General features: G+C 41.6%; 1 protein-coding gene across 1 annotated transcript in view; it reads right to left on the bottom strand.

The window, feature by feature from the left end:
• Nucleotides 1–458: 458 nt before the first annotated feature.
• Nucleotides 459–27,661, bottom strand: part of MLXIP (MLX interacting protein) — a gene marked incomplete at both ends in the record, with an annotated part of 48,905 nt that continues 21,702 nt past the window's right edge. Inside the window, 16 exons of the mRNA XM_082007495.1 lie at nt 459–580; nt 1,272–1,401; nt 4,212–4,335; nt 5,377–5,504; nt 7,363–7,461; nt 9,527–9,645; nt 10,458–10,644; nt 11,371–11,492; nt 14,909–15,572; nt 15,726–15,817; nt 16,683–16,772; nt 17,751–17,922; nt 19,286–19,327; nt 19,603–19,692; nt 20,999–21,084; nt 21,459–21,565. Coding sequence (XP_081863621.1) covers nt 459–580; nt 1,272–1,401; nt 4,212–4,335; nt 5,377–5,504; nt 7,363–7,461; nt 9,527–9,645; nt 10,458–10,644; nt 11,371–11,492; nt 14,909–15,572; nt 15,726–15,817; nt 16,683–16,772; nt 17,751–17,922; nt 19,286–19,327; nt 19,603–19,692; nt 20,999–21,084; nt 21,459–21,565 — 2,374 coding nt within the window. The remainder of the gene's footprint in view (nt 581–1,271; nt 1,402–4,211; nt 4,336–5,376; nt 5,505–7,362; nt 7,462–9,526; nt 9,646–10,457; nt 10,645–11,370; nt 11,493–14,908; nt 15,573–15,725; nt 15,818–16,682; nt 16,773–17,750; nt 17,923–19,285; nt 19,328–19,602; nt 19,693–20,998; nt 21,085–21,458; nt 21,566–27,661) is intronic.

The following is a 27,661-nucleotide window of genomic DNA, read 5'->3' on the forward strand; positions in this document are numbered from 1 at the left end:
AACTGAACACCAGAAAACAAAATAAAAAGCACATTTTGTTTCATGAAACTGAAAGTGTATTTCCCCTTCAAGGGAACATTCCTTGGTGTACAAGATTGACACTTCAGAGAACTTCGTACTTGAAGCTCTTCCATAGAAATATGTTTGTCGCATATATATGCATGCTGCATTGATGGAGATATATTGCTGCCTGCAGGACTCAAACCTGCTAAATTTACCTGAGCTTGGTGTTTTCTCACTTAATGAAGTACAGCACAGCACTGAAGAGGAATCAAAACGTTATGACAACGTTGCATCATACTTCCACATATTCTGAAGGCAGAGCCAGATGCCCTGAACAATGTCTCGGTTGGTGGAGAGAATTCTTTCTAAAGTGCACCAACTGAAAGGAGACTCGCCAGGCTGCTAGACCTGCAGGTTCTCCACCCCTTGTATAAGCAACTCATTGTCTTTGGTTGTTAGGTTTCGCCAGCTGTTTTGTTCATCTTGTTAACTGCCGCAGCGGCTTGCTCTGGCAGGCATGATGGATCCGACAGAATTGAGGTGGTTGTACTTAGATGCCGGAGGGTGTTCAGCACCACTGTAAAAGAAGTCGGAAAAGTATCAAGAAAAGCCCTGAGTCTGACTGCAAACAGATCCACACTGGACAGCGTGCAGGTACTGCAAGGCTGTTACAGATGACAGAATTACGGAAATACTTCTGCAAAGCGTGCACACCTTCACACACAGCGACAGCAATAAATGGAGATGTGCAAGAACTGTGCCCAGGGAACAAGGAATGGAGATCTAGGACTTTTTAAAAAAACACCTATTTCTTCTACAAAAGAGATACCACTTGGCAATTATAACTGTAAATGTCAACACTTGCTGAATTGCAAGGGGGAAAGGATCAAGCAATCATGCCCAAACAGAAGGTCATTCCAAAGCTGAATACAAGTCTCATAAGTCTTCCTTCATAATGAGATAAATCACACTGCCAAACTTACTCTAACCAGAGTGGAGTATTTGAAATTTAAATGCAGCTTGAGACTGTTTAAATTCTGTTTAAAAGTCAGCAATTTAGGTTGGTTTTTTTTTCTGTTCAGTGTTAAGCACGCAACCAAGTGTCTTCACAGAGGTTCTTATTTTTCCACTGAGATAACAGAAAGGAAATGGAAGTCATATTCAGCATCATGTGCTTTCTTTGTCATCCTCTAACTTTCAAGAAATGGTATTACATAGGGTCTCACTTCCTACGATCTGGAGTAACCGCTGGACAGAACTTCACTTACTTGGCCTCAGAACAGGAAGAGAACAGTGCTGATCCAACCAGGCCATTGCAGTTTGATTCAGATCCTTAATGGAATGGTTTCCACAACAAGCTTTGAAGGACTCAAACAATGGCTTAATAATAATGCTGAACTGCAAATCATTAATTGTTAAGGGAGACAACAAAGCAGGAGTTCAAAACATAGAAATGGGAAAGGCTACTACAGCTCAGTGCGCAGAGAAAACAGTGGACTTCTACATGGACTTCAACTACTAGAGGGATTGCAACATTTCAAAATATGTTTTTTAAAATCTGTAACACTAAGACAAAGGAAAAAATTGAACCTCAGTTCCTAGTGATACTCATTACTTTTTGCAAAATTCCTGTACAACTCACCTGATCTCCTACAAACGAACTGCACGCTGTGGCACTGTTGCAAGCGCATGAGCATCTGAAACTTCTACATACAGGTAATTTGTTCACTTTCTTCGGTGTCACCTTTTTGATATAACACTGATGCTTCCCTAGCAGAAGGATATAGAAGCTTTAGTGTAACCACACCACTTACCATAGCACATCACAGGTGCATCCAAGGTGGGGTACCTGGATGCGTCTTGCCTGGCAATAGTGAGCCCAGCACAGGCCAACAGTGCAAGCAGTCAGCCGGTTTCTCAGGCAGATTTTTCAGCAAACACTCAAGTTCTCTGCTACTGCAGCTAAACAAAGACCTCAAAGTACATTAGCATATTCTCAGAGATGATCAATGGCGTGGCAACGATTCCCACACCAAGGACCAGACTTGCTGATCTGCATCTACGTGGATCAGAACAGTAGCAAGCTGAAGAATGTCAGGCTTTTCTTTAAGCTCTCTATTGTCACAGCTCGGAAGGATGGGCCTGGAGTTGGCAATAACCTTCCTGTCAGAAAAGGAGCAAACAGAATTCTTAGCCTGTAGCATATCAAAACGTACACCACAAGCAGCCCCAGTTCCCAGGCTTTCAGATGAGTTTTCCTGGAATGCTCACCATACTTGAACTACAAAACAGCTTGTTACAACATCACCACCATAATTCACCAAGTAAATTCCTGCTTACAAGTACATTTATTTCAGAAGGTGGTTGGATGGTAAAATTCATCTGAAGGCTCAAAATCTGTGGGTTTTTACCACGTTACTCCAGATGGGTTTTTCTGACTACAGTCAGCAGCATGTGAGAATGTGGCCCAAACCAATCTCAGCATTATCATGTGCCTCTATTTTTCTCACTGTGGCTGACAATCAAGATAGGTCTAACAACTGACTGGAATATTTGAGAGGATTTGCATGCCACTAAAGACTTTTACAGAGTGACTGGAAGAACAACATGGGTATTATTCTATCGATATTTTAATATTCAAGAGTATTCTATTCTTGGGTTATCTCTAGTAGCCCAACACCAGATTACTCACTTCCCTCCTATGTGTAACAGAAACTATGGTATTTTCATATTTATAATGAAACTGCCCTTCGCTCTTTTACAGTCATTTCACAAGGAGGAGATTTGTTATCATCATCACCACCACCACCACTGGACCTTGTCAGCTTTTACTGCAAGACATTCTGCAATATGTCAGCATGTGCTAAGGATTCAATCCAGCTGTTAGAACAACTGTTCTGTCACAGTTACATCCTGACTTGTAACGGGAAGTTTGGGAACGTTACTTTGCCTATCATCCTTCTCTTTCACCAACTACAGAAGCCTTTGTCTTTTCCCGAATACTACAAAACCCAGCTACCCAAAATTGCATCCTCACCCCTGATAACTTCTGCCACTTTCTAGAAGTGTCTCGCTTCCAAATTCCAGAGCTACTTAACATCTTGGAGCAGCATAAAATAAACACACTATGCAATCAGCAAACGCGTGTGGGATTACCTTTAAATAGCCATTTTCGTTGTTATATTAAGGACCTCTATTTTTGTAATTCCCTTGAGATTGTTCCAGAGCTAACAGTACTGTAGAATCCAGAGGTTCCACCGTTGCACCAGCTCTAAGTTACCAGAGACCGCGCGAGGTCTTGCTAAGAATTGCATCCTAAAAGGATGCTAAAAGGAAGAGTGTCTTTCTAGGGCCAACATAAACCAGGCAACACTAAAGAAAGCATTTTCACATATCAAAGTATTAAAAATGCTGTACTTCATGCATGCACAAGCATGCACATATACACCTATATTATCCAGGTAGTTAGAGGGAAATAACCAGCACAGAACAGAGACCAACAAAATACAAAGTGCAAATAAATAGCTATATGAACACAGGAAGTTTAATGGGAAAAGGGAAGGTTAATACTATTGCTCATTGCTAATTACCAATATCCCTGAACCAATTCAAGCTAATAATATGTTTGATCCAAACTAGTTAAGCCTATACAGCACAAATGCAGCTAACGGTTTCATTCAGTTTGTGTCTTTCTACCTCCTGCGTTATCATTCACTTACAAGCACAGCAGCTAGCACTGGAGAAATGAAGAAAAACTAAGTCAATTCACTGTTGTAACAAAAGACAAACAGAACACCAAAAATAAGAAAAAAGGAAGGAAAAAAAAAGTGCAAGTTTTTAAAACTGCCATTGGCACAGCTTCAGTAACTGTTTGCAATAATCCACTCCCCAAAATCTTTGTTATTCTCTATCCAGTTTTTCCAAAAGACTACAAGAACTACAGTTACAGAAGCAGTCCACCAAAAAAACCTTGCCTTTGTATTGCATTTTACTTTCAAGTTACCTCCCATACTTTAAGGTGAGCAAGTTCTGCCTCATGACAGCCTATAAGGCAAGGATTCATATCCACTTACAGACGTGAATGAAAACTGAGGACATATGTTATTTAAATAACTTGGCTTAAAGTCACAGCATCAGAATCCAGAGTTCTTGGCTTGAAATATATTAGTAGCAAACCTCAAGGTCCGCAGGTTAATATAAAAGGATACAATCCAAAACTTCCAGTTCTGCAGCGTCCTGCTTCTCACATACTCATCAAACATTTTGCTCATGTGGTCAAATCTTTGCCGTGTTATGGGAACCCCGGTAGCAGGGAGCTGCTGTTGACAAGAACTGAAAAGAAGATGTTCCAAGCTCAGAATCCCCACCCAGAAAGGACACACTTCTCTTCCAGACTAAATTCTGGCAAGAGAAAAGTGCATATCCCCAGTATCCCTGACCAAGGTGGCTTCCCAGTGCATGACCTCCCAGAATGTAACTGTTATAGCCAGGAATACATACTGTCTTCCCATCAATTTTGTCTATATTCACACAGCAAAGCAACTTTTCAAGCTGCTACACACTTCTTATTAAAAGCAACAAAACTGAAAACAAAGTATAACATAGAACAAAGTAGTTTTTGGGACATTAGGAGTCAAGGAAAAATTTACAGAGTTACTTCTGAGCAATGTTACAGAAGAAAATGTTACAGAGATTCCTAAGAAACAGATCAATTTAAAATAAAACCAACCAGACATCATCATACTTTTAAAGAAAAATAAAGATTTTTATTTGCTGATAAGTCTAACACAATGCCTAAGCCTAATACTTCTGTAGATGGAAGAAAAACCACTGGGATTCTCAATGTGCTCTGCAATAGTACATAACTATCGTAAACCTACAGAGGAAACTGAGGCACCAGGAAGGTGAAGTGACTTATCAGAGTTATGTGCAGCCAGTGGCAAGCTCCTTGATTCCAAGTCCTGTGTCTGATGTATTCAATTGTATTTCCTGTAAAAATCGACTGCATTTGGAAAGAAAACTGCAGCAAAGCCATCATGAAGAGCAAGAGTGTTTGATCAGCCAGTGAGCATAGCTTTAAAAAAACATCGTTACTGGCTTCTCAGAATTATTCTAACTGACCTGATGCATCTTTTCTGATGCTGCCACTGTTGTGCATTCACGCTCAGAGCTTGCTGAAAATCCACACGGTTTGCTACCAATGCCCATCCCACAGCAACTATGCTTTTTGTTTGGAAGTTGGTAGCAACGCTATACTTCTGTTCAATACCCATCTCTTGTTTGGCATGACATCCGAGGCAAACATTCCCTGTTGTTAGCCAAAGCAACATTCAAGCTGCTCTGCTTCATTACAGAAAGCTCCCCAAATCTCACATGATGGTAGCGTTTAGCTCCTCGATTTCTTCCCGAAGGCGCCTGGTTTCCTCTTGCATCTGTGTTCTTTCCTGCTGTAGTTTAGCGATATATTCTACTGTTTTCTGGAGCGTGATTGCATGGCTGATCTAGACCAAACACAAACATAGAGCTCACTTTCTGTAACAAAGCTAGACAGATGAAGAGTTTGCCCCTGACCTGCTGTAACACCCAGAAAAGCAGTTAAGTACCTTTTCTTAAGTTTCCTTCACTGTGTGCAAAGCACACAGATAGGCAGAGCAAAACACTTAATGTATTACTAAACTCTTCATTTCTCTGACTCCTGTTTGCACACTAGTACAGAGAAATGTGGTTTCAGCGGTTGTTTTCTTCCACAAATTATGTTTTTGCTACTTTGTTAAAAGAAGTATTTGAATAATTTAAAATGTTTTCCTTCATTATGTATCCTCTTAAAAACATTGAGAATTCTTACTTAGGTACTGAAGGATGTGCTACCTCTGCTGATAAGATTTATAGTGCTGTCAGAAGCATTGTTTGAAGTTGACAATATAGATTATTTAGTTTGGGAAACCTGGAGTTATTAAACCGAAGGTAACACAGTTTAGCTATCACCGAAGGAGACAGAAACAATGTACAGATATTTTAAAAAATACTCTTCAGTTTTGAGGAATGAATTAAAAATCTGTACTTGAGAAATAAAATAATCGGACATTTTACTAAAGCTGAGTTTTCAAAGCTGATTACCTTTCAAATAAGCTATTCAAATCAGGAAATGAAATCCTGACAACTTATGGCCTAAATGTATAAAACTATAAAAATTATGTAAACAAATCAACATGCTGCACAATAAGCTTTCATACTGTCCATGTTTCAAAAGGTACTGGTATTTAAAGGACATTTAGAATTTTGTCGCACAGGCAAGTTTGTGTTCCAATTATTCCGATTTCAATTTAGTGAACTAACTTAACTAGTGTAGCCAGACCATGTTCTTAATTTGGACAATGAGAAGTCAGTCAGGAATTTTTTTTCCCCTCTGTAAATCTCTGTACAAAAGACAGGTGACAGAATATTTGAGAGTATTTGCAAGGCTGTGGGCACAGGGCCAAATTCTTAAAGGCAGCTGGGTGATACTAGATGTGAAGAGTCCTAGAGGAATTTTCAAAATCATCTAAACTGGCCAGGCTCCTGACTCCAGCTGGGAGATGAAGATCTCAATGTAGGAAGTTTTAGAAATTTCCCTGGACTTTTTTGTTCTTCCTCGGGCTCACTGACATGTTTCAACAGTATCTGCAGGCACACAAGGTTGCTCTGCCATGCTCTCAGCTGACCAAATGCAGCACAGCTATGGTTAGCATGGCATGAAGCCCTTGCTAACAAGCTGCGCTCGTAGGTAGGTAAATGAGCTCAGGCCAAATGTCAAGGTATATTAAGCCAGGCCCAGCACTGTACCAACAGCATCTACCTGGCTTTTGCCTGGCTCATGGTTCAGGCAGAATAAGCTTACAATACTGGCTGGACCATAGCTTTTTCAAGTACAGCTATGGGGGCCAGAACCCATCCAGAATGCGTATAAAAAGCCAGTATGTCAGAAGAAAGGTGACATAACAGTAAATGCAAAGTCATCCTACGCTACAAACATGACAAAAATTTTCATTACTGGGGTCCCAAGAGCAACAATTACAAAGATCAGTTTTTCTTCTTTCCCTGTTGGCTTTAAAGCTGCAGCATCTCAGACAAGACTTGTTCAATGTTTGAAGCTGCATCAGAAGAACAACGGCTAAAAGATGAAGCGCTTTCACACACTCTTTTGACTATAAGCCGTGGATTTATCACCCTTCCCTTTCCAAGTCCCTCAGTTCAAGTATCTTCACTGACTGACTGGCGTTCTCAGTCAGCAGCGAAGAGATTAAATTTATTAACAAGTCTTTTTAGAATGGCTGTTTCTTATATTCCACATTAAGCTGTTAGTACTGCCAAGTTACTTACCGACTTGGAGTTGGCTGAAACCAAGCTGCTCAGAGTACTGAAACCAATCTGGATATTAAACCTTCGTTTTTGTTCTGAAATATGCTTCATTCTTCGATTCTGCATAAATAAAATTAGCTCAGTCTATGCTGTTCTCCTTTATCGTACTACTGCTATGAGTACTTCAGCTATTCAGATTCAGTGTCATTATTGTTGACTTTTGGCATTCATAGTCTTCCCAGTCAAAGCCACATGACTGTAAATTTGCAAACAATGATTTAAGTTATTAAAAAGAAGTGTCCAGTGTATTAAATTCAACTCCAAACCTTGTAGGTTTTCTCTCTAAAGTAAAAATTCCTATTTAAGACTGTTACACAATTTTCTTTTCTGAAGTTAAATTCCAATTTTTGAGGCATGTAATCAGTTAGGATCTTGTTGAAGCCTTTATGTTTAAAACAGTCCATATAATTTATTCCTAATACATACATAACATCTACTGGTGTAACAGGCAGTCTGACAAAAATAAAAAAGAAAAAGAAAAAAGAATTCACAACTATGGCCTACCCTGAGGATAAAGGCTTTGTTAGGAATCAGCATTTTCATTTGCAACATTAAAAACTTGGCAGTTGTTTCCACTAAAATTTTTAGAAGAAAATAAGGAGTTTGCACTTTGAGAATGCATTCTTGGCAGAGCTAGGCTTTTGGGTAGTAGCTCTCCATCACCCCATTTTATAATGGGAGAAAACAATGTAACAAAGCAGTGAAGTGACTACCCAAAACCACAGAAAACACAGGTTCAAGAGCAGAACCGAGATTTCCAGTGCCCTCTATGCTTTGCCATCTGAAAAAAACCCAATGCTATCCAGTAATACAGAACTGTTTAGTCTAACTAACAATGCAGAGGAGCAAAAGAACATACATCTAGAGACTGGCAAACATCACTGTTTCTCTCGTCTTACACAAGAGTTACTAACAGTACACATCCAAAGCCATTCCTGTCAGAGCAGGTCAGCTTAAATGGCTACAAAGCCTACCTCGTTGCAGTGTCCTTACTTTTAAGAACACTCCTCCACCTAGTGGCCACTTTCCCAGCATCAGCCGGTCCTAATAATTTGTTCCTTTGTAACTTGCTCTCTAGCAGCAAGCCCAGGCTGCAACTACAGATTCTGAGCATTTATGCCAAACAAATAACTGCAAACTTTTATGCAAACAAATTTGCAGCATGCTCAGCAAGGGGTAGTTCTGATTCTCCTCTGCAACAGAACTAGAGTTGAGTGAAATCACAGGCTGCAAGTGTTTAAACTTACCTTTCTGCCCTAAGAGTAATCAAGCTGTCCCTGCTCACTGCAGGGGGATTAGACTAGACGACCTTTAAAGGTGCCTTCCAAGCAAAACTATTCTATGATTCTAAGCTATCACCAACTTATAGGGTATAGAAAGACACAGAGGCCAAAAGGAGTTGGCACTTGCAAAATGGTTAAGTAACACTGCCTTTCACGACAGAATGAATGAGAGGGTTACAGCCGATTGTCCTGCACTGGTTATTTTTTGTGGCTAAGTTTCTCATACCACCACAGAAAGTGTTCTGACAAGGTCAGCTTGTGTATGAGATACAGCCAGCTTTCAGATGCTATCTCTAGACTGCCGAGTTCTTACCCCAATAATTCTCGAAGTGTTTTACAGCTGTAACTTGTAGAGTCTGTGGAGCTGCTTCTCTGTGGAGCAGCATAGCATCACTGGAGACATGTAAGTAACTCAGCAGGTGAAGAACCCCCCTTCCAGCGATGGCCAGAGCCCTGCAGACTGAGGAGCCCCAACAGAACAATGGCAAAAAGCCATGGTTTAGAAAACTAAGCCTGAAACCTTTGACCAAGTAAACTGAGACCTGTCATAACACTCCTGTGACCCACAGCAGGAACTACTGTCATGACCGTAAGGACCTGCAGAGGTACAGTTAAGCTTGGCCCCTCTGGTGACACATCCCTGAGGAGCAGAGTAGGTTATTAAAGTCTGACATCTTGAATTGAACAGAGCAGCACAGATGCAGCGCCAGCTAAGCCTAAGGCACAAATATTCCACCGTTCCTAAACCACAACTTACTCTCTAGTCCACGCTCAGACATCAGGGTGGAAAAGTAGCTACAAAGGCAAAGAACAAAAAGCACCTCAAAGGAAAGGAAACACACCTTAAGTGCAGCCATATTAGGGTCAGTGGCAGCTGAGCAGCTGTTCTGGGGAGACTGTGGACTGGGGCTCTGCTCAGAGGTGCAGGGGGAAGCTTGGCCTGAATTCTGACAGTCTCGGCCTTCATAAAGGAAGAAAGACAAGTCACATTAATAAACAACTTTCCGTAGCAAATGTAACTGCTGAGAAGTTTCTATTCAGAATTGAACTGAAATGCAGTCGTCAACCAAATTATACTCATTGATGCAGCAAGCCCATGCTAGAAAATGTCAAGATTGCTGGGAAAGCTTAGTATTTCATGGCACAAGGTTAATACATCCCAAATAGCGATATGTAACACTCCTTTCACACAGACACTTTTCAGCAAAGGCATGTTGGAATACACAGGCTGCTATTCCATCGTCCTGCTAGACTCCCCCGTTTGAAGCTCTAATGGCCTGGGACACGATGGTAACACTTACAAGCCATTTACCAGCAAAACCAGCATATGTCTCCAAACCTGGCCCAGATACTGCTCTATCAACATGCATGCAAAAGGAGTCTTTGCACTTACCTACTGTTAACAAGGATTGTCTCTCAGATCCTCCAATAAAAGTTATAGTTACGATACTGAACAACAAACCTATTCAGCACTTTCTACACAGATGCCTTTCAAATGGGTTTAATTTCTCGGTGACTATGACAGTACATCCTTTTAGAAGGAGCCACTTACAGGAAGCACAAAATCACAGCTTGTGGGAATGCTCCACGGTAGTTTAAGACAAAAATGGCAAAGAACTGGATACAACCAAAGCTGCAAGGCAGAAGGGCCTAAAAAGTTTTTCCTCCAAAAATTGTCGAAGGATCCTCAAGGCCCGTTTACACCCTGCCTAAGGAATGGAAACACACTTACATGTGTAGGGGAGAGAGAATGCTTACAGCTTTCTAACTTACTAGGTGTAGGTGAGGGAACTTGTGAACTGCTACTGTGGGAAGGGATTTGCTCTCCTTTCACCAACACATCCTGGACTACACTAGGAGAGAAGAGATGTGAGACTGTGGACTGGGTTTGTTGACTACTTGGTGCTCGCTGTGCTGGACCAACCAGAATGTTACTACGGAACTCCGTCACCCCGGGAGCCTGGGAACAGCATAGAAACAGCACAGAGAAAAACAGAGAGAAAGAAAAAGAGAGCGGGAAGAGGGGGATGGGGGCAGAGGGAGAGAAGGGATGAGAGAAAGGAGAAAGCAGGAGGGAGAGAGAGAGAAAAAGAGAGAGAGATTTGTTACCTTGCCTTTCACTAAAAGTAGCAAATTAATACATGATTAACAATCTGATGACATGAAACAAGAGCTAATATATATGGAATTGGCAGGCACTGAAGTCAGACTTCTGGCAGGAGACCCGTATCCTTTCATAATTTAAAGCAGTATTAGAAGACATCAACAGCATAATATACTAAAAACTATTTCAACCTTCCTGCATACAACATATTGGGAAACCCACTCACATACTAAAGGCATGCTTTCCAATAGGTAAACGGAAACGTGAGCATCCTGGGTTCCTTCTAGCTTCTGCATGATTAATAAAAAGCATAAACCATCTCCATTCACAGTAGTGTGTATACATGCCTCTTTGTAATCTTATTGTTGTGTGAGACAGAGTCTGTGGAGACTAGATAGTGCTTCCAGGCCATAAAGTAGCTAAATTAAAAATAAGCAAACATAATGATGAATGCACAAATGCATATGCAGGGTAACAGGTGAGATTTAGCGGACTAGTTACCCTCCTGAGCACATTACGGCTCTAACTACTTGCAAATAACAGGCCTAAAAAAACAAATATATATTTTTTTCTTCTCCTTACTCTGACAATTCCAGCTGGTGCAATTGCAACATTAGACTGAGACGTGGCTGGCGTCAAAATCCCCTCTCTTTTTAAAGGTGCTGGAGTTACAATCACAGCTCTGGACTGTCCCTGAAAGGCAGCTGAAGAACACAAGTTAGAATAGTTAATGAGACAAAAAAAAAAAGCTGGAGATTATTTTGTATGAAATAACTTGTCATTGAACAGGGGAATGGATTAATGGGCACCTATTTGGTACTATTTCATTGCAATACAAAGTGCCACCAGTTTTCTGATAATCTCAATCCCATGAATCCAGTACAAAGGACTCTAACACACCAGTTATTTCTGAGGCTTCTAGCATCACTGTCAGTGTTTCAAGGTGAATTTACAGAGGTACCTAGTAAGTCAGGGAGGTGCAAGGTGTCTTCACTCTATGAGAACTGGGTTTCACAGAAGGAGGATCATCTTCACCTCTCCTCTCACATTCATACTTCTTGGATCTCACACTTGCTCTGCTGACCCAGAAAGGGTCAAGGACAGAAACCAACTGAAGGATGCATATTTGATACTCCACGCTTCTTTGTATATGTGTATTAAATTCTCTTCCCCACCACTGCGCTCTACTAGCTTCTTTCACTATCTGGTTTTACAGCTGCTTTACATGACACACAAGCACAAGACAACCAAATGTGATGGGGAAACGGCACCAAAATTCCATAAAATAGGCTAGAGAACCAGGAGTTCTGCAGTGTTAGACAGCTAGAGATAACTGTGAATAGCAGCAATTGTCTCCGCAGAGAAAGTTACAAAAAATTCTCAAAAAAAGTCTATATAGGAGGCTTGCCCCCATGACAGGAATCGGGATCCTTTCTCTAAAATCTTTTTCACCACTGCAGTATTCTAGTCTAACATAAATCTGTTAAGGTCTCAGTTTAACCAATGCGGATGTACAGTTACTGACACGGCATTAATGCTGACATAGTTCTTGCCCAGGCTTTAGTGAGAACATGACTAACCATCCTATACTGTTACTAAGGGAAGAATCATGCACAGACAGCTTCTGTACGCTTTTTGAGAAAACTAAACTTACTCAGTTTCATTCTAGCCTGTATTGGCTTCAGCTCTCCTTTGTACTAATAAATTCATGATGTACGAAAAGTGTCAAGAGTAGGTCAGTCACTGCCAACCTACTCCTCTGCAGTTTAGCATCAGGGTATTGAAGGACACACACACCAGAATAGGGAGACAGTGCAGGGTATCTAATGTCCTCTCCCCTACTGTGTCATCTGTGACTATCAACAACAGCGTTTTGAATCACCTAAAGTTTCTGTAGAGCCATTGTTAGAAAGGCCTGTGGATTGCACAAACCTTGTGTCAGTCCTTGCGTGGATGTATCTAGCAGAGAGCACTGTCACTCCGATATGGGGAGTTCATTCTTTGAGCATTCCCACATACGAAGCTGGAATCGAAACCCTTCCACTGTTCACCAATATTCAGCCAGAGTTATGACATCTCTACTGAGCTAGAGAGCCTACTCTTACCAGTGCATTAATGCTGCTGCACAAACTTGGCATTTCTGACTTCCACATTTGGGTAACTGTAACAATCAGCACATATTTAGATACTCCTTTAGATTTTTCATGTTTCTAATCCTACATATACATCTTTTGCAGACTTTCCTCTCAAGATCGGAACATTTATCCTGAAGTGACGATAGCAGAGTTCTTTCCCATGTGAAGTCTTGTACCCGATGAGACAATCTGTGCAGATTTTTGAGTCCTTATATCACAGGGCAGTAAATGTTATACATCCCTTTCTAATACAGGTTACAACACAATTTGCTTCATAGTCATGAGATGATTTGTTTGTCCTGAGCACAAATGACAAGCATAAATGCCTCAGTTACAAGTACTGATGTTTAGTCTATTGGCAAAAATAAAGCTCCAGGCTTTACATAAGATCTTGGATTTGACCTCTGAGCTTGGTGTCCTCATAGTTTAGGAGCACTGTGATCCCTGAACACATGTTACTACCAGGAATGAAAAACAGGAACAACTTTCCATCTAGATGAGAAACAAAGCCGTTTGTTGTGATGGTCTAGAAGTAACCGATGAAGTATTGGGCAAGTGATGTATGGGGTGAAGAACAACCCAGGAAGCACTAAGAAAGCTAGGAGCAAAGGCTTTCTGAAAATGAGAGTTGCCTACAATGCTCTACTAGGTGAGAAACATATGTCTTCACTGCTGAAGTTACACGGATTCTTGCTTTATAACGTACTATAGACAGAAACGTGGCCATTAACACCCTAGTGCTATTAATAATGGACCAACTTCTTCCCAGTGACATGCTGGAATTAGATCCTTGGGTCTGTTCTACTCCTGAACAGTGATTTTTTTTTTTTTTTTTTTTTTGGGGGGTGGGTAACCACAATGCCAGGCCCTGGCAGACACACCTACTCCTTAATAAAGCCTGTTTAACAATACTCCTCCAGGCAGGGTTTTTCTTGGATTATTGATGCACATTTCAGGTGGCTGAAGTCACTTGGCCACCAGCCAGCACAAGTCTAAAATAATCCTGAGAAAAAGCGTACTGCCTGTCCTGCTCTAGCCCTGAGCTTTCCCACAAGAACCACCACAAGCAAAACCCTCCCTGCTCACGCTTGCTATTCTTAGCCTTGTGCAGTGCCAATGGCTCCAAATCACACCCAGTGTGGAGGTCCCAGCCTATCAGTTAGGCACTCATACTCTGAACTGAAAACCACGTGCTCCTGACAGCATCTCAAGTCTGTAGATTGCTTGAGACAAAGATCTCCAGCTCCCCCTGCCTGTTCTTAGTCCTTCCTCACTGGAAGGGCTGATTCTCATCACCCTGGTCCTGCGAAGGAGCACTGATGGTGGATGAGAAGCATGCTTCCATCTGGACCAATGCTGTGGTCCAGTTCAACATCTGCTGCCTGGCCAACACCGTACTCTGCCTCAAAGAGTTTCAGGCACACCCAAGACGAGCTTCAGAATACATCCAAAATATTAGCAAAGGATGTAGACCAGTATCCTGGTATTACACAGGGTGGGATGATGCACAGGCAGGCATGGCGACTTCTCCAGGGCAACCAGATGAGTCAATGACATGCACAGATCTGCCATTCTCCATCCTACACTACCTCCCTACCATCTCCTACTCTACTGCAGTTGAATGCTCTGAGGGGCAGAGTGAATCAGAACAGCATTAAACATCAAAACCAAGGTTTCTATGGGGCAGCAGCAGAGAGCTCTAGTCATCCCATGTGCTGATGCATCTACACAGCCCAGCACAAATTTTACAGGCCGATACCTGCTTTCACAGGTTGGCTTTTCACACTCACAACCAAACTGCTTCCAGTCCCTGCAGCAATCCAGAGCATCCCATTGCCACACACCAATGAATTCAGGGGTTCCTTGGACAACCTCAGGAAGCTGTATTTTTACTTACTATGTAAACCAAGAAAAAGCAAGAACGTCTCTCCCTCCTGCTAGTCCCACTCAGAAAAGAAAAACATCACCCCACCAGTGCTTCTCACCTGGTGTGATGAAGGCATTCTTTAACAATAAGGGCACTGTTTCAGGCTTCGGAGCAGGCACTATTTTTTGCGACTGTTTGGGCCTTGTCCCAGCACTGGCCAGAGGAACAGCTTTGAGGAGTGCAAACGTCAGTTGGGATTGCAGCTGGGGCCAGGGCTGCCCCTGCAGGACAGTAGTCTGGAAAGCCAGGTTACAAGGCACTCCTGCACCTGGCTGCTGCGTTGCCAGGACGAGGTTCTGGCTCTGGCTGAAGGTGGTGGCAGGGGCATTGTGGGTCAACGTAGCAGAAGCTGTGTGGGTGATAACTGTAGATTCACAGAGGCCAAACTTCTGGGTTTCTGGTGCAGCAAACGCAGTTGGTGGAGAGCTTAAGCTAGAATTCAGAGGCACTGCAGGCAACGGGGACTGGTGCTGTTGTGTCGCAGGTTGAAGCAGTGGCAAGGGTGTCTGAAACACTGGCATAAAAATCTGTGGCCCGCTGAGAGACGAGTCAGGAGTGAAGTCTGCTGGCTGGATGAAAGATCCCCCGCTTCTAATGCTGGAACACTGGTCAGTACCAACATCAGGAATGACAGGAGCAGGTACTGAGGAAGCAATAAGTCCTTCACTGATGTTCCCTGCTGGAAGTGTGCTGGGCAATGAACCCGACGGCAGGACAGGAGACTGACAGAAAAGAAAAATATTACAGATTCAGACATGACCCCTGAAACTCTTGTCTGAACTCCTTCCGAGAAGGACATGGCTCATGTCTGAGAGTCTTTGTAGCACGTACATGTCTGAGATGAGGCTGTTTTAAACACTGAGAACCTCTCTTACCTGGGAAGAATGGCTGCTGCTGTCTGTTGTAGCTGAGCTGACAGCAGACACAGAAGGGAAATAACTACTGGAACGACTGGGCGTGAATAAATCTGAAATATGAAAAACCACCCATTAATTTTCTATTTTTCATATCAATGTACAGCATTGCTAGATACTAAAATTCACAGGAATAGCAATATTATTTAGCAAACAATGAAACCACAAGATTTTTGCTTCATACAACTGCTGCTGACTGAGCAATGAATTATTGTCTTCCAGAGGAACTGATCTCTTCAGGGGAGAGTTCTTAACTTTCATGCAAGCTGAGGACAATACAAAAATCAGTCCACCGTTTAAGGTTCACCTACACACAGATAGCCAAGAGCTGATTCTCAGTGCAGTCCCACAAAATTCAGTTATCTGATGCAGACTGCATGCAGGCCCAACAAACAGATAGGACTTTTGACTTCCATGAAGATCCATAACCATCAAAGTTGTTAGTAGTTTAATGTCATGTAATTCTTGAGAATATCAGAAAATGTTCCAAGGCAAACAAAGTGTTAAATCATTTCATCACTAAGTGTTAAATGGGAAAACCTTAGTGATTCTGTGAGTTCTCCTGTCCACATCTGATGTTCTATCTTTAATTACTCAGTGACTTAAGGTCTAAATGCTATTCTTTTGAAAAGTAAATTAACAACCAGGTTCAAACCTTGGAATAAACAATCCTAAAGTGACTCTCGAACCCAGGTGAGTAAAGGACTGGGGTCACAGTAACAACGCAGTCTACCCACATATGCACCTGCCTGAAATAATGAACAATGAAAACATATACCAAGTGTTCTTCACCTTTCACTCAAATCTCCTGCCTTCTAAAGAGAGTAGGTATCTGCAATGTTCAATCTTCTGTTAAAAACTAGTTCACAAATCATTGCAATTTTAAAGAAATTAATTGTCTATATAGAGGATTCTTACCCTGAAAAGGCTCAAAAGTGTCCATAAAATCAAAATTTGGCTGGAGAGGAATAAGCCCTGGTTGAATCATGTCAGCATTTCCTAAGTGTGCTGCAAAATTCAGGAGACAGATTAGATTAGCATCATCACTCCCACAGTAACAGCAGTAGGAATACAGTAATTTGGCTAGAATACCAACACATGCTCCACAGCCAGGCTTGGCCAGGATGTTTACAGAAAAACTGCTGCTGAAATGAACTGAACATCTGCTTTTCAGAACTACAGCACAGTTCTGAAATAAAAACCACTGGGGAATGAAAAACTTTCAACTAGTAAAGTGGAAGAGGTGAAACCTGAAGGCTCTAATAACTAACAACTAGGGATTGCCAAGCTTGGATGCCTCCTGCTCCCAAACCTCCTGTGCTGCTCCTACTGCACAATACATAAACTTGCTGGGAAGTACAACCTGAACTACCACAGCTCATAGCACAGCATTTTAAAATAAACCATCATCCATTTAATTTTGGCTCAAGTACGCTTCACATAAACCACAGTTGCTTTGGAGTTGCTCAGACAGCTTAGACGTCCACGCAGCAAGGATGATGCATAGTGGACGTGTGCTGTCCCATTAGACAGTCAGAGCCTTCAGTTAGAGAGCATTCGACAAAAGTGTATACTCTTGGGATTGTTTTTACAGGAGATGTGACTTGCACTTTTTCTAAGGGACATATCCAAAGAAAAATACATAAGCACTCCCTTAAAAATATAGACACATACATATGCTTTGAGATAAATAACAATGTCTTCACCACTGATAAAGGTAAACACTGCTTATTACAGATTTATTCAGAGCAATGTTGGAGGACAATGTTAGCAGCAGCATGTAAGAAGGTGAGACAGAAATTAAATTTGGATGAATAACTGGGATTCCATAATCTAGAAAGTATAAGACAGATGCATTCTCTGACCCATTTTTATCTGTATCAGCAAAGTAAGATAAATTTCTTAGGCCAGACTAGCAGAGCAGCAAAGCAACAAACCAGACTTCTAGAGGTTCCCACTGCAACATAGCTAACAGTCAACAAATACCTATGTCCCTGGAATTTGGCCAGGAAACCAGCTGATGTGAAGACAGGGTGGAAAACAGCGTGTCAGTGAACTCGGACATAAGCATATCTGCATCCAAGAGGCTGCCTTCCTCCATAGGGACAGGGGTTTCTCTGCCATACCTTCTTTTTTGCCAGAGAACCACATCATCATCCTGCCAAAGGAAAGGAAGAAAAGTCAGGCTGCCTAGACAACGTTAAAGCAGTCTGGTGCAGATATATAAAAAGTCTACATTTTTAGAGAAAGAAACTCTCTTTAGGAGCCATGCAGATGGACTGAAACACATCAGTGGTACTTCTAATACACAAACAACTTTAGCTCACTGATTTGAGCAACAACAGAAAACTTCAGTAGAATATCATGCCACTCTGGGAAAGGGTTTTGCCCCGAAATAAACACATGTTGACTAGAAGGACGCAAGACAAAATAACTTCATCCACACTTTCTAGTTTCATAGATTACACATATATTTTGCACCTACAGTTTAATGATCCCTTGGTTTGAATAAAGATTCAAAAATAACAAGCACAGCAAAAACTCAAAGCAAATAACTATCTTGAATTATATCCGATTCTCTGAAATGTAGTTAGGTGTAACTGTAATATGACTTTGCACAAGGTATGCCAATATTCTTGTGGGCACTTCTAATCCATGAAAAATACAACATAATGTGCCTTGGCTTAACCGTCCTTCGCTACAGGCTAAGCTGAATTGCATTGCCTTGCATTTACTGCAGACTAAAAGCGCACATAGTTGGGTTCTTGTGGCTGAGCCAACATGCAGCTGCAACTACACCAACATACCATGATGGTGCACTGGAGCTCATGGCCAAAACAGCTGAGAGTTTTGTGAAACTGCAACAGATCAAGGCTTATGCTCAGCTCCAAAAAGAAGAAAAAAAATCAGAACAGTGCTTCTGATCATCAGTTTATACACCTAAAGGAGGTTTAATGGCTTTAGAAGGCATACTGAATGGTAATACCACTGTTTCTTTAAACATTTTGCCTTTTTTAGGATCCTGGCACATTATTTGCCCATGCTGTGGGCGGCAGGAAGATCTGCAACATGTAGCGCACATATCTTCAGCTACACAAACAAGTCAGTACTGCCAGTTACGACTCAGTAATAAGATGAAATAATGTGCCAGCCTTCAGACAGGTTGATCTTTCTGGGCACCCTATACCGATTCTCATTTCTTCTGTCACAGCACTTTACATACCACCTCTCCTCCATCCAATTTAAGCTACAAATCTTACATTGCTCTCTAAGGCACAGAAACATTAAGGTGTCTAACCTTAATTAAAGCTTAAGCAAGATGCTCGTCTTTAGGTTTTCACAGAATCACTAGGTTGGAAAGGACCTTCAAGATCACCAAGTCCAACCATTAATCCAGCGCCACCATGTCCCCTAAACCATGTCCTGTTTTAATCAATGCAAGCTACTGCATGTTACAGCTTTGTTACTTATTCCAGCTTCTACAAGCATAAATGCTGCCACTTATCAGTGGTATTACCTACCCTGACCAAACTTGAAAGATCTTCATCTTTATGTTTCTGTAACTGCAAAAGGAGAACAAAAAAGATGTTAAAGTCAAAATAGGTCCTGTATATGCCAGTATAAGACCTGATCTTGCAAAACTTTTAAGACTCAATCGTGCACAATTAGGCCCTGCACAATAATTTTTAGTTAGGTGGGACTAATCAGATGAGTATGCCTGTACTAGCTTATCATCTGTTTTAAGTATTCTTGCACGCTAGCAAGCTTTTTGACTCAAAAAGCAACAACATACTGATCAAGTTCAAGTAAGCTATTTTCACTGTGTAAACCAACAGACCCTTTTCTTGAAGTACGTTCTCCACTTGTGGTATTCCCTGATGACTATTTCAATTCTTCGTTTCCAGTATTTCCCTTCTGTTGCAATGGCCTGAGAACACAAACACATACCACGAATTACATGGAATCAAATAATGGCTGAATGTTCAATAAATTTCCAAGCAAATATTCAGGCATAAAAATGCAAAAGAAAGCATGCTAATTCTGTTTGAGCTCATGTATCAGCAGCCCACACTGTCCCAGAGTTCAGCTATCACAGAGCAAATCTGACAGTACTAACTTCATCTTTCCCACAATAAACAAAAAAGAGATGATGCCTGACTGCACTGTCAGCATCTCCCACATCAGCTCAACCATACCAATAGTTATGAAATGGAAAAAAAAAAAACCCAACTTTAAAATGAATCCACTAAAATATAATGTATAAAGCATACCCTGTTCTGCAGAAAACAGGCAAAGAGAATTTCACAAAGTTACGTGAACATGCACACGCAGACACAAAAGCTGCTAAGAATGACACAAAGCAATAGAAATCTGATGTCCAGCTCAAGGAGAAGTGTGACCTTGCAGGACACATACCAAAAGCAACAAAAAAAATCAGAACAATGTGCGTCTTTAATGTATCACAGATAGCAGTGTATAAGCTGGGGATAGCAGACTGATGAGAGCTTTAGCACAACTTTCTTGTGTTCGAGGGCCATCTTTCAACACAAACATCAACACTGCTCTTTCAAAAACCTGAGACAGTGCCACAAACCCATCTGCAAGTCCTCCGAGTTATAAATTATTCTGCAGTTATGCAGTATAGAGAGAGTCACATATTGCCGCATCAAGAGCCTCACTCATTTTCCACAAGGAGACAGAAGGCAGAGTTAGTTTTCATTTATGTTTACAAGAGCACAAAAATGAAAGTATGCAAACCCGTATGTGCTCTTTTTGTGAAGCTACCTTGACATCAAAAAAGAAATTGCTTGTTATCTTGAAACCAACACTTCATCGATTAAATAAAATATAGAAAACTCTCACAGGGTCACTTGGATTCAATCATGAAAACAGTCGTCACACTAATTTCCCACTGACTTCAGCAATCTCCAGCCAGAAGAGAGCAGTGGCCGTCAAAGACTTAACTATTCAAATTGCACTTCTATCACTTATGTTTCACTAAGCTAGAACACAGACATAAGTTACATAGATATTAAATGTCCTTTCGGTTGCAGCTTGATCGTCTCAATGTGATAAACTTACAAAAATGGGTTCAGTCTGCTTTTCTATTAATGGTTCCTTCTAAATAAAGACAACAGAGCAAAGAACTGCTATGCTGCTCTCATATCTAGTGGACTAGAAAATCTTGTTATAAACTCTAGAGCTTATTAGTCTGTTCCTCAGGTTTTACATACCTCTGGCCGACGATGTTCATCAACATCAACAGAGCCGTCCAGTGGAGTCACAAAGTGGCACACTGGATTCTTGCGCTTCTCCAAGTCTGAAACAAGAATGAAAATGTGAGTGCTCAGCATGTGCAGGCTTTGCAGAGAGCTCTATCACTTCAATGGCAAGATGTGGAGAGAAAAAAAAAAAAAAAAAGAAAAAAAAAATCTATCCAGGGGTCCTTCCAGGTAACCAACAGGAAATGAAGAAATCTCAGGCTGTGCTTGGACCGCTCAGTACAGCCTCTGCGTGGACACCTCTAAGAAAGCACCGATCCAATGGCACTGCCACGACAGCCTCCGAGACATCTGGGCCTTCAGCAGACTTTTGAGCTTTCCATTAGACAGTAATTCAATTCTCTTGCTTCTTACATATATGTCTCTTGAAAAATATTTTATAGCAAGCAACACAACGGAGCATGATACTTACACTGCATGTACCACGCCCTCCAGATGGCGTTATTGAGACGGATCTTATCTCTCCACTGAAGCTTCAAGCCTTTAAAATTTTTCCATTTTGGTGAAACCAGCTTTCCACTGAAAAAAAAAAAACCAGACAATAAATCATTCTGCTTTCTGCTTTTCTCTTTCCACACCCTTCAAGACAAAGCATCTCCCTAAAACTGCCAAACTGTCAACAGAAAAAAAATACAACAAGCCATGCTTGGCCAGTGACAACTGTTACTACACACTGTCCACAGTTTACTGATCTAGGTGCCAGAACGAGTCCAGTTTTCAAGACTCCTTCCTGTTCTCATCTGCCTGCTAACAACTGTCACAAAGGGTCTCACAAGTATCTTCAGCAGGACTGAAGCTCATTTCACCCACGCTTTTCTCCTTGCCAGTATCCCACTTTCTCAAATGCCAGCCTATGAGCTTCCATCAAGTGAGAACGAGATTGCTCAAGATTAAGCCCAAAACCTGGCTTAGAGGTTTTTGCATGTTTGGCCACATACAGTTTTGACTTGGATTTTGCCAATGAGCTGGATGAAGTCAACACAAGTTCATTTCTATAGTTCCATTCAATTTTCCAGGCTGGTAACACTGGAAAGGAAGAATGAAATGCCAGTTCTGGCCCAAGCAAAACTGTGACCCACCAATTCTACAATGCTGGTAAACACAGCTGGGCACAAAGAATCACCAACAGGCTAGAAATAGTAACTTTTCTGCAAGGAAAGGGAAGGCTGGAAAGAGAAATGGCTTATGTATGAACAATCTTGGGAGGTAGGAGAGAGATGGAAGGAAAAAGGAAGAAGCAACAGGGACTCCAGTAAACACTGTATAAACAGAAACTACACAGCCCTTAAAACACACCTTTACAAATCAGTAATCCTTACTACCAACAGAGCAGAGGAAGTAGGAAATATTCATGATGTAATAAATTTCATGACACCGATTAAAGTTAGGTATTGCGCCTCTCCCAGGTTGTTCTTCTCATTTCTTGTGGTTTTAGCCATACATCTTCCTACTTTACATCTCCTTATGCTGTTTGTGCATCCTTGCTACAATGGAAGTGGACCAGCAATACAAGCCGCAATCAATATGACAACACATGCAAAGGCAACAGGTTCATCTTGAAACATTATGAGCATCACGTCAAGAGGCTACGGTCTTCTGTACTGAAGAGTACACAAATGAGTGACAGGAGCAACATCACCTCCAAACACTTTGGCCTCTCAGAAGAGATCAGCCAGCACTGGGTCAAATCGGGAGTGATTTCTACCATGAATGAATTACAGTGACACCAGGGAGAGAGATACTAGAACTGGCCTGTGCTAGGGCACTGTGTATTTGCTAACACACATTCAGTACAAATGAACTCCAAGAGATTAATTATTCTTCCTTTAAAGTCCCTGTTTTACACTTAAGCTCTAAAATCACTGTGAGAATAAGAAACACACCCTACAGAAGGGGCAGGCGCTTCCCTTGGCTCGCCCAAGGCCATGCAGATGCAGGCCTGAAGCTGGAGAACTGCTGATTCCCAGTTTCCTACTTTGTCTGGGAAACCTCTTGATGGCAGCTCTTTTTAAAGAAAACTTGTAATAAAACTTGTAATACTTTAAACAAGTAAAAAGTCCTCACAGCCTACACAAAAGAAGCCAGAACGCCAGAGCTGCCAATAGTAGGATATTAAACTACCGCTTTCTTCAAGTATTTGGCTCGTCATTTCTTTTCTCCCTTGCTAGCACCACAACTGCTGTTACCACTCGGGTACCCCCACAACCGCGACAGTAATATGAGCAAATGCCAGACCTCAGCCAAGTGAGCAGGTAAAGAAAAGCCAGCTCTGCTCTTTCAATTTTACTACCACATATAATGCCACTCGTAGCAATAGGTTAAATCACCATCAGGTAAGCTGTTGCCCAACAGTAAAAAGATTTTTTTTTTTTTCCTCCTCATCCTCTTTAAAAATAAACTGTTATGCTTTTGTATGCACAGGGAAGCGGGTGTAGCGACTAGATATCAACTGCACCAAAAGGACAATTCACAGCAGCAAGAGAGCAGATAAGTGACAAGCTCGCGAGTCCTGTGCTCCCCACGGTCCATGCCCAGCTGCTCCTCAGGCTGTATGCTGCACGCCGAGCCTCTAGGCTATGCTATAAGGCTCTGCTCCAGCCTTCGGGACTCAGCTGCTTGAGAAGAAATAAAGTACAAACAAAATTTGGTACACAAAATAGAACACTCTCTCCCTCTACGGCAAGTAGACATGCTGGAGCAAGCAACTTCACTGACTGGAAGTAATAGTAAACCATGTAAACTATTAGCAAGAAATAGGAAAAACAATTATTAATGTACTTGTGTTATTCTCTGTAGCTGGGCTCCAAGACACTCAATACACCACACTTTGTATGCTCACTGAAGTCTAGGAAAGCCTTTCTGGATTTGGTGGGGTTTTTTGTACGTTTTTTTGTGTGTGTGTGTGCTAGTGCACCCATATGCCACTCTTTGAAATGCATCTCCCAAAACTCCACTTCCAAGTTTCAAGACTCTTTCAGTTTATGGAAAGATCTCCAAATTAAGTAGTTTATCTCACTGTTATCCAGCTGCTGTGGGCCAGGGCAGACAGTGGATCTCCATCTGTTCAATATCTTCCCCATCTCTGCAAACTATCTCATCACCTTCACAGTGTTCACTGCATAGCCAGCTCTGCCTCAAAAATCACTGCATACCTTGTTATTCCTTCTAAACCCAGCTTAAAGCACATCGTTTTCTGTTTCGCGTATGTACATTAACAGTTCGGAGACAGGAGATTAACATGCTGATGCATCACCAACACTGACAAAATGCCCACATGCCTTTGATTAAGAAATCTGTCAACTTAATGTTCATCTCTTCACAGCTCTGTGTGATTGGACAGTTTGCCAAAGCAACAAAACTCCAATAATCTTCAGTCAGAACAACAAGAACAAATGCTTTTCTACAAAAAAACTAAAAAGAACTGCAATTAATTCTTGTACACTCCTTGCATCTTCAAAGAGCCAATTAAAACTGGAATTAAAACACAAATAGTTTAAAACATTTTCTATTACATTCTTACAAAATGCTAAACAAAAGTAGTGCATCAAAAGAAGGAAGTGATTAAGAACCTATTCTTAAAATAATTATTATTTTTAGTTCCCATGGGAGCAAAGTACAAGTCCAACTTGAGGTCATAAGTGAAACAACTTCAGCCTCAGTGGAGAGGAATCAGCATGAAGCTGACAACAATATTTAGACACTATTCCAAATTCCGAAGTCAATGGAGAGTCAATTACTTTGAAGAACACTGTGACTGAGAGCAGCTGTCTAACTGAAACTCAGATTTTAAAGCAGCGAAACAACAACAAAATAACCCAAATGGAGAGAACCACTGGCTGCTGCTCCTGCCAGCTCCCCACCTTCCAAGATGGCACCAACTCCTACAAGAAAAGAAGAGCAACTAGCCCACCAGCTAGACGGTCACAATGTACCTGAGAGCATAAAACGTCAGCACACACACGGTCCTCACTCTTTCTACAATAGCTGCTGCAACTCTGCAGGAGTGCTGGTTCCTGGGAAAGGGGAGGAGGAGAGCGTCCCAAGGGAGGCTCGGACCAAATACTGCACGGTACAAGCCGGGACAGCTGCATCCACACCAGCCAGTGGCATGGCCTAGAAGATGCTGGTGCTGCCCAGACGGTGCCCGAGGAGAGGAGCGCAGAGGGAACTATGCTCTCGGTTGCTTTCCGCAGGGGTCGTTGCTGCCAGAAGCACAGCCTGTGCCACCCAGGACGTGCCAGCCCATGTCAGCAATGCTGGAGGAATATGTGACTTTAGTATCTTCATCACTATCGCACACAGATCAAATCAAAGTGGCTGAAAACCATCTGGTGGATAACGGGCAATACATTCCAGCAGCTCAGTTCAGTCTCCCGTGTAGAAATCTCCACCTCCTGAGACCAAATGTCCTCAAGTGATTTCATCGCAGCAAACCAACTAAAAAACCTTCTGCTAAACAGCCAGAGGTGGAATTCCCCTTGGACACAGGGGCCCCCAGGTGCTTTGGAGGAGTCGCAGTGTTTTCAGAAGAGACGCTGCAGACAATCGAGGCTGCCACTTCCATATGCTGCAGGTTTCACCTGTGAGTCCTGGATATGCCAAGAGAGGCTGGAGTCCATTCCCAAGTTTTTTTTACATACTTCTCCCCAGCTCAGCAACTACCTCAGGCAACTGAGATCCAGGCAGGCAACACAGCACTGGTCTGTCATTTTTAAAATTAAAATCTATCCATTTTTAAAATTCCAGTGAAAGTAGCTGTGTTTTAAAAACAACTACACACCTTCAAACACCACAAGATTTGCAGCAAAGTACAAGTAACGGGTGTCCGTTGTGAGAGCGTGACCTCCCTTAAACACGTTTGACTTTTAGACTTTTCTTCAATCAAATGAAATGTAATTAGGGAGAAAGTTTGTATTCTAACATGGTACAAAACAAATTTTACCCTGCCAATGTCCATTTTTTATGCAAAGTTTTGCCTTTGAGAATCTCACAGTTTTCTCCTATGTTAACAACACCCAAAATAAAGCATTTCAGGCACACACAGGCAAATAGTACCAATGGAGGGTTCTTCCATTCTCGTCTCCAGAAATTTTTAAGACTGTATGTTAAAGGGTTGCTCTTCACTGGTGACTAGCCATGAACAGTATTTTGAGTGTATGCCCAACAAATATTATCTAGAAAAGCAGTTAATGAATGATCGTACAACGTTTTTTAGTGATGCTTTTGACTCAGTAGGGACAAGGCAAATGGGTGACTTTCTTCATTAAGAGGTACCAGGCGTGTGAAATGCCATTCACAGCTGTTAGGATGACTTCAAATTTAAACCAGTAGCTCTCTACAACTCTGAAAAACCATTTAATCAACCTCAATGGAAAAACTCCTGCTGACATCAGCAGAAGCATGATCAAGCTCTGATATATGATGACTCACAACAGAAGAATCCCCTGTTCTCCCCCCTTAAATCAGAGGATTTTAAGATGGACTTCAGTCAGCATAAAACCACGTGACACAACCACCCTCTGGATTTGGACAGAAATGGACATTTATCTGTGTACAAACCCAGAAGAAGTTTTGGGTTTTTTTCATTACTAACCAGCATTAAGAAATGCAAGCACTTTAAGAAACACCGATTTCTACAGAGAGCACTGAAGGGGCAGAAAAGGAGAGTTTTAAATATTAAGATGACTTACACCCAAAACAAGACAATCTCAGAAGGCTGGTCTAGGTCAGCTTATATAATCTCTATTTAAGAGGTGGTTTGAATACATGTTGATTAAATGGAAAGTATACAGTATGGTATTGTAGAACTTACATTTTTTTTATACGGCTCAAATGCTTTATTAAGCTGTTTCTGATTCAAATTGCAGTTCCCCATTTTTTATCTACCTCAGAAACGGTCAAAACGGTACCGTAACATTACATTTCAAATCCTTTTCTAATAGAAGACAATAAGGAAGACTTTGCTGTAAATACCAGTCTGAAAAATCCCCTTCCCCCTTTCAGAAAAAAATTAAGTTCGTTCTCCACACTAGGACATGTAAATGTTGCTGAGCAAGGAATTTCAGCTGGCAAGCTATCTTGTGGTTGTAGTGAACTAAATGCTGCACAAAATAAGAGGTCTTTAGAATACCCTGTGAGGGAAGAAATGCCTATCTCTTGCTTGAAAGTAAAGGAAATAGTGAGACTGAATTCTATGCCCATGGCTACGAAGTGCGTGAGTGACAGCACTAGAAGCGGGACACAGATTTTTCTGACACACCGCCATACTCTGCATGTAAAATGCTCATTTTCATCCTCTGATCTTTCACTTGTTTTGACATGTAGGGTCAAGGAGAATCTCTGGCTAGAGTTGGCTCTCTAGTTCAGGAAAAGTTATTTTTTTCTTTTGCACTCAGACAGCACCTGGCCTAGATCTATCGTACAGGGAATTTAAACATAAACCTCTGAGGGCTGTGGCTCAGATTCCCCAGGCCTGACCCTGCTGCCCAAATATATATTCTCAGCAAACACATCAAAGATACCTTGAAAAGCAGCTACTGCAGATCTGCAGTACTCACTCTTTCCACGCAGACCATAGAGGTCTTGTGTACTATAGGTGTAAGCAAATAATTTTGT

This window comes from Phaethon aethereus (assembly GCF_964289735.1).
Source record: "Phaethon aethereus genome assembly, chromosome: 17".
NCBI lineage: Eukaryota > Metazoa > Chordata > Aves > Phaethontiformes > Phaethontidae > Phaethon > Phaethon aethereus.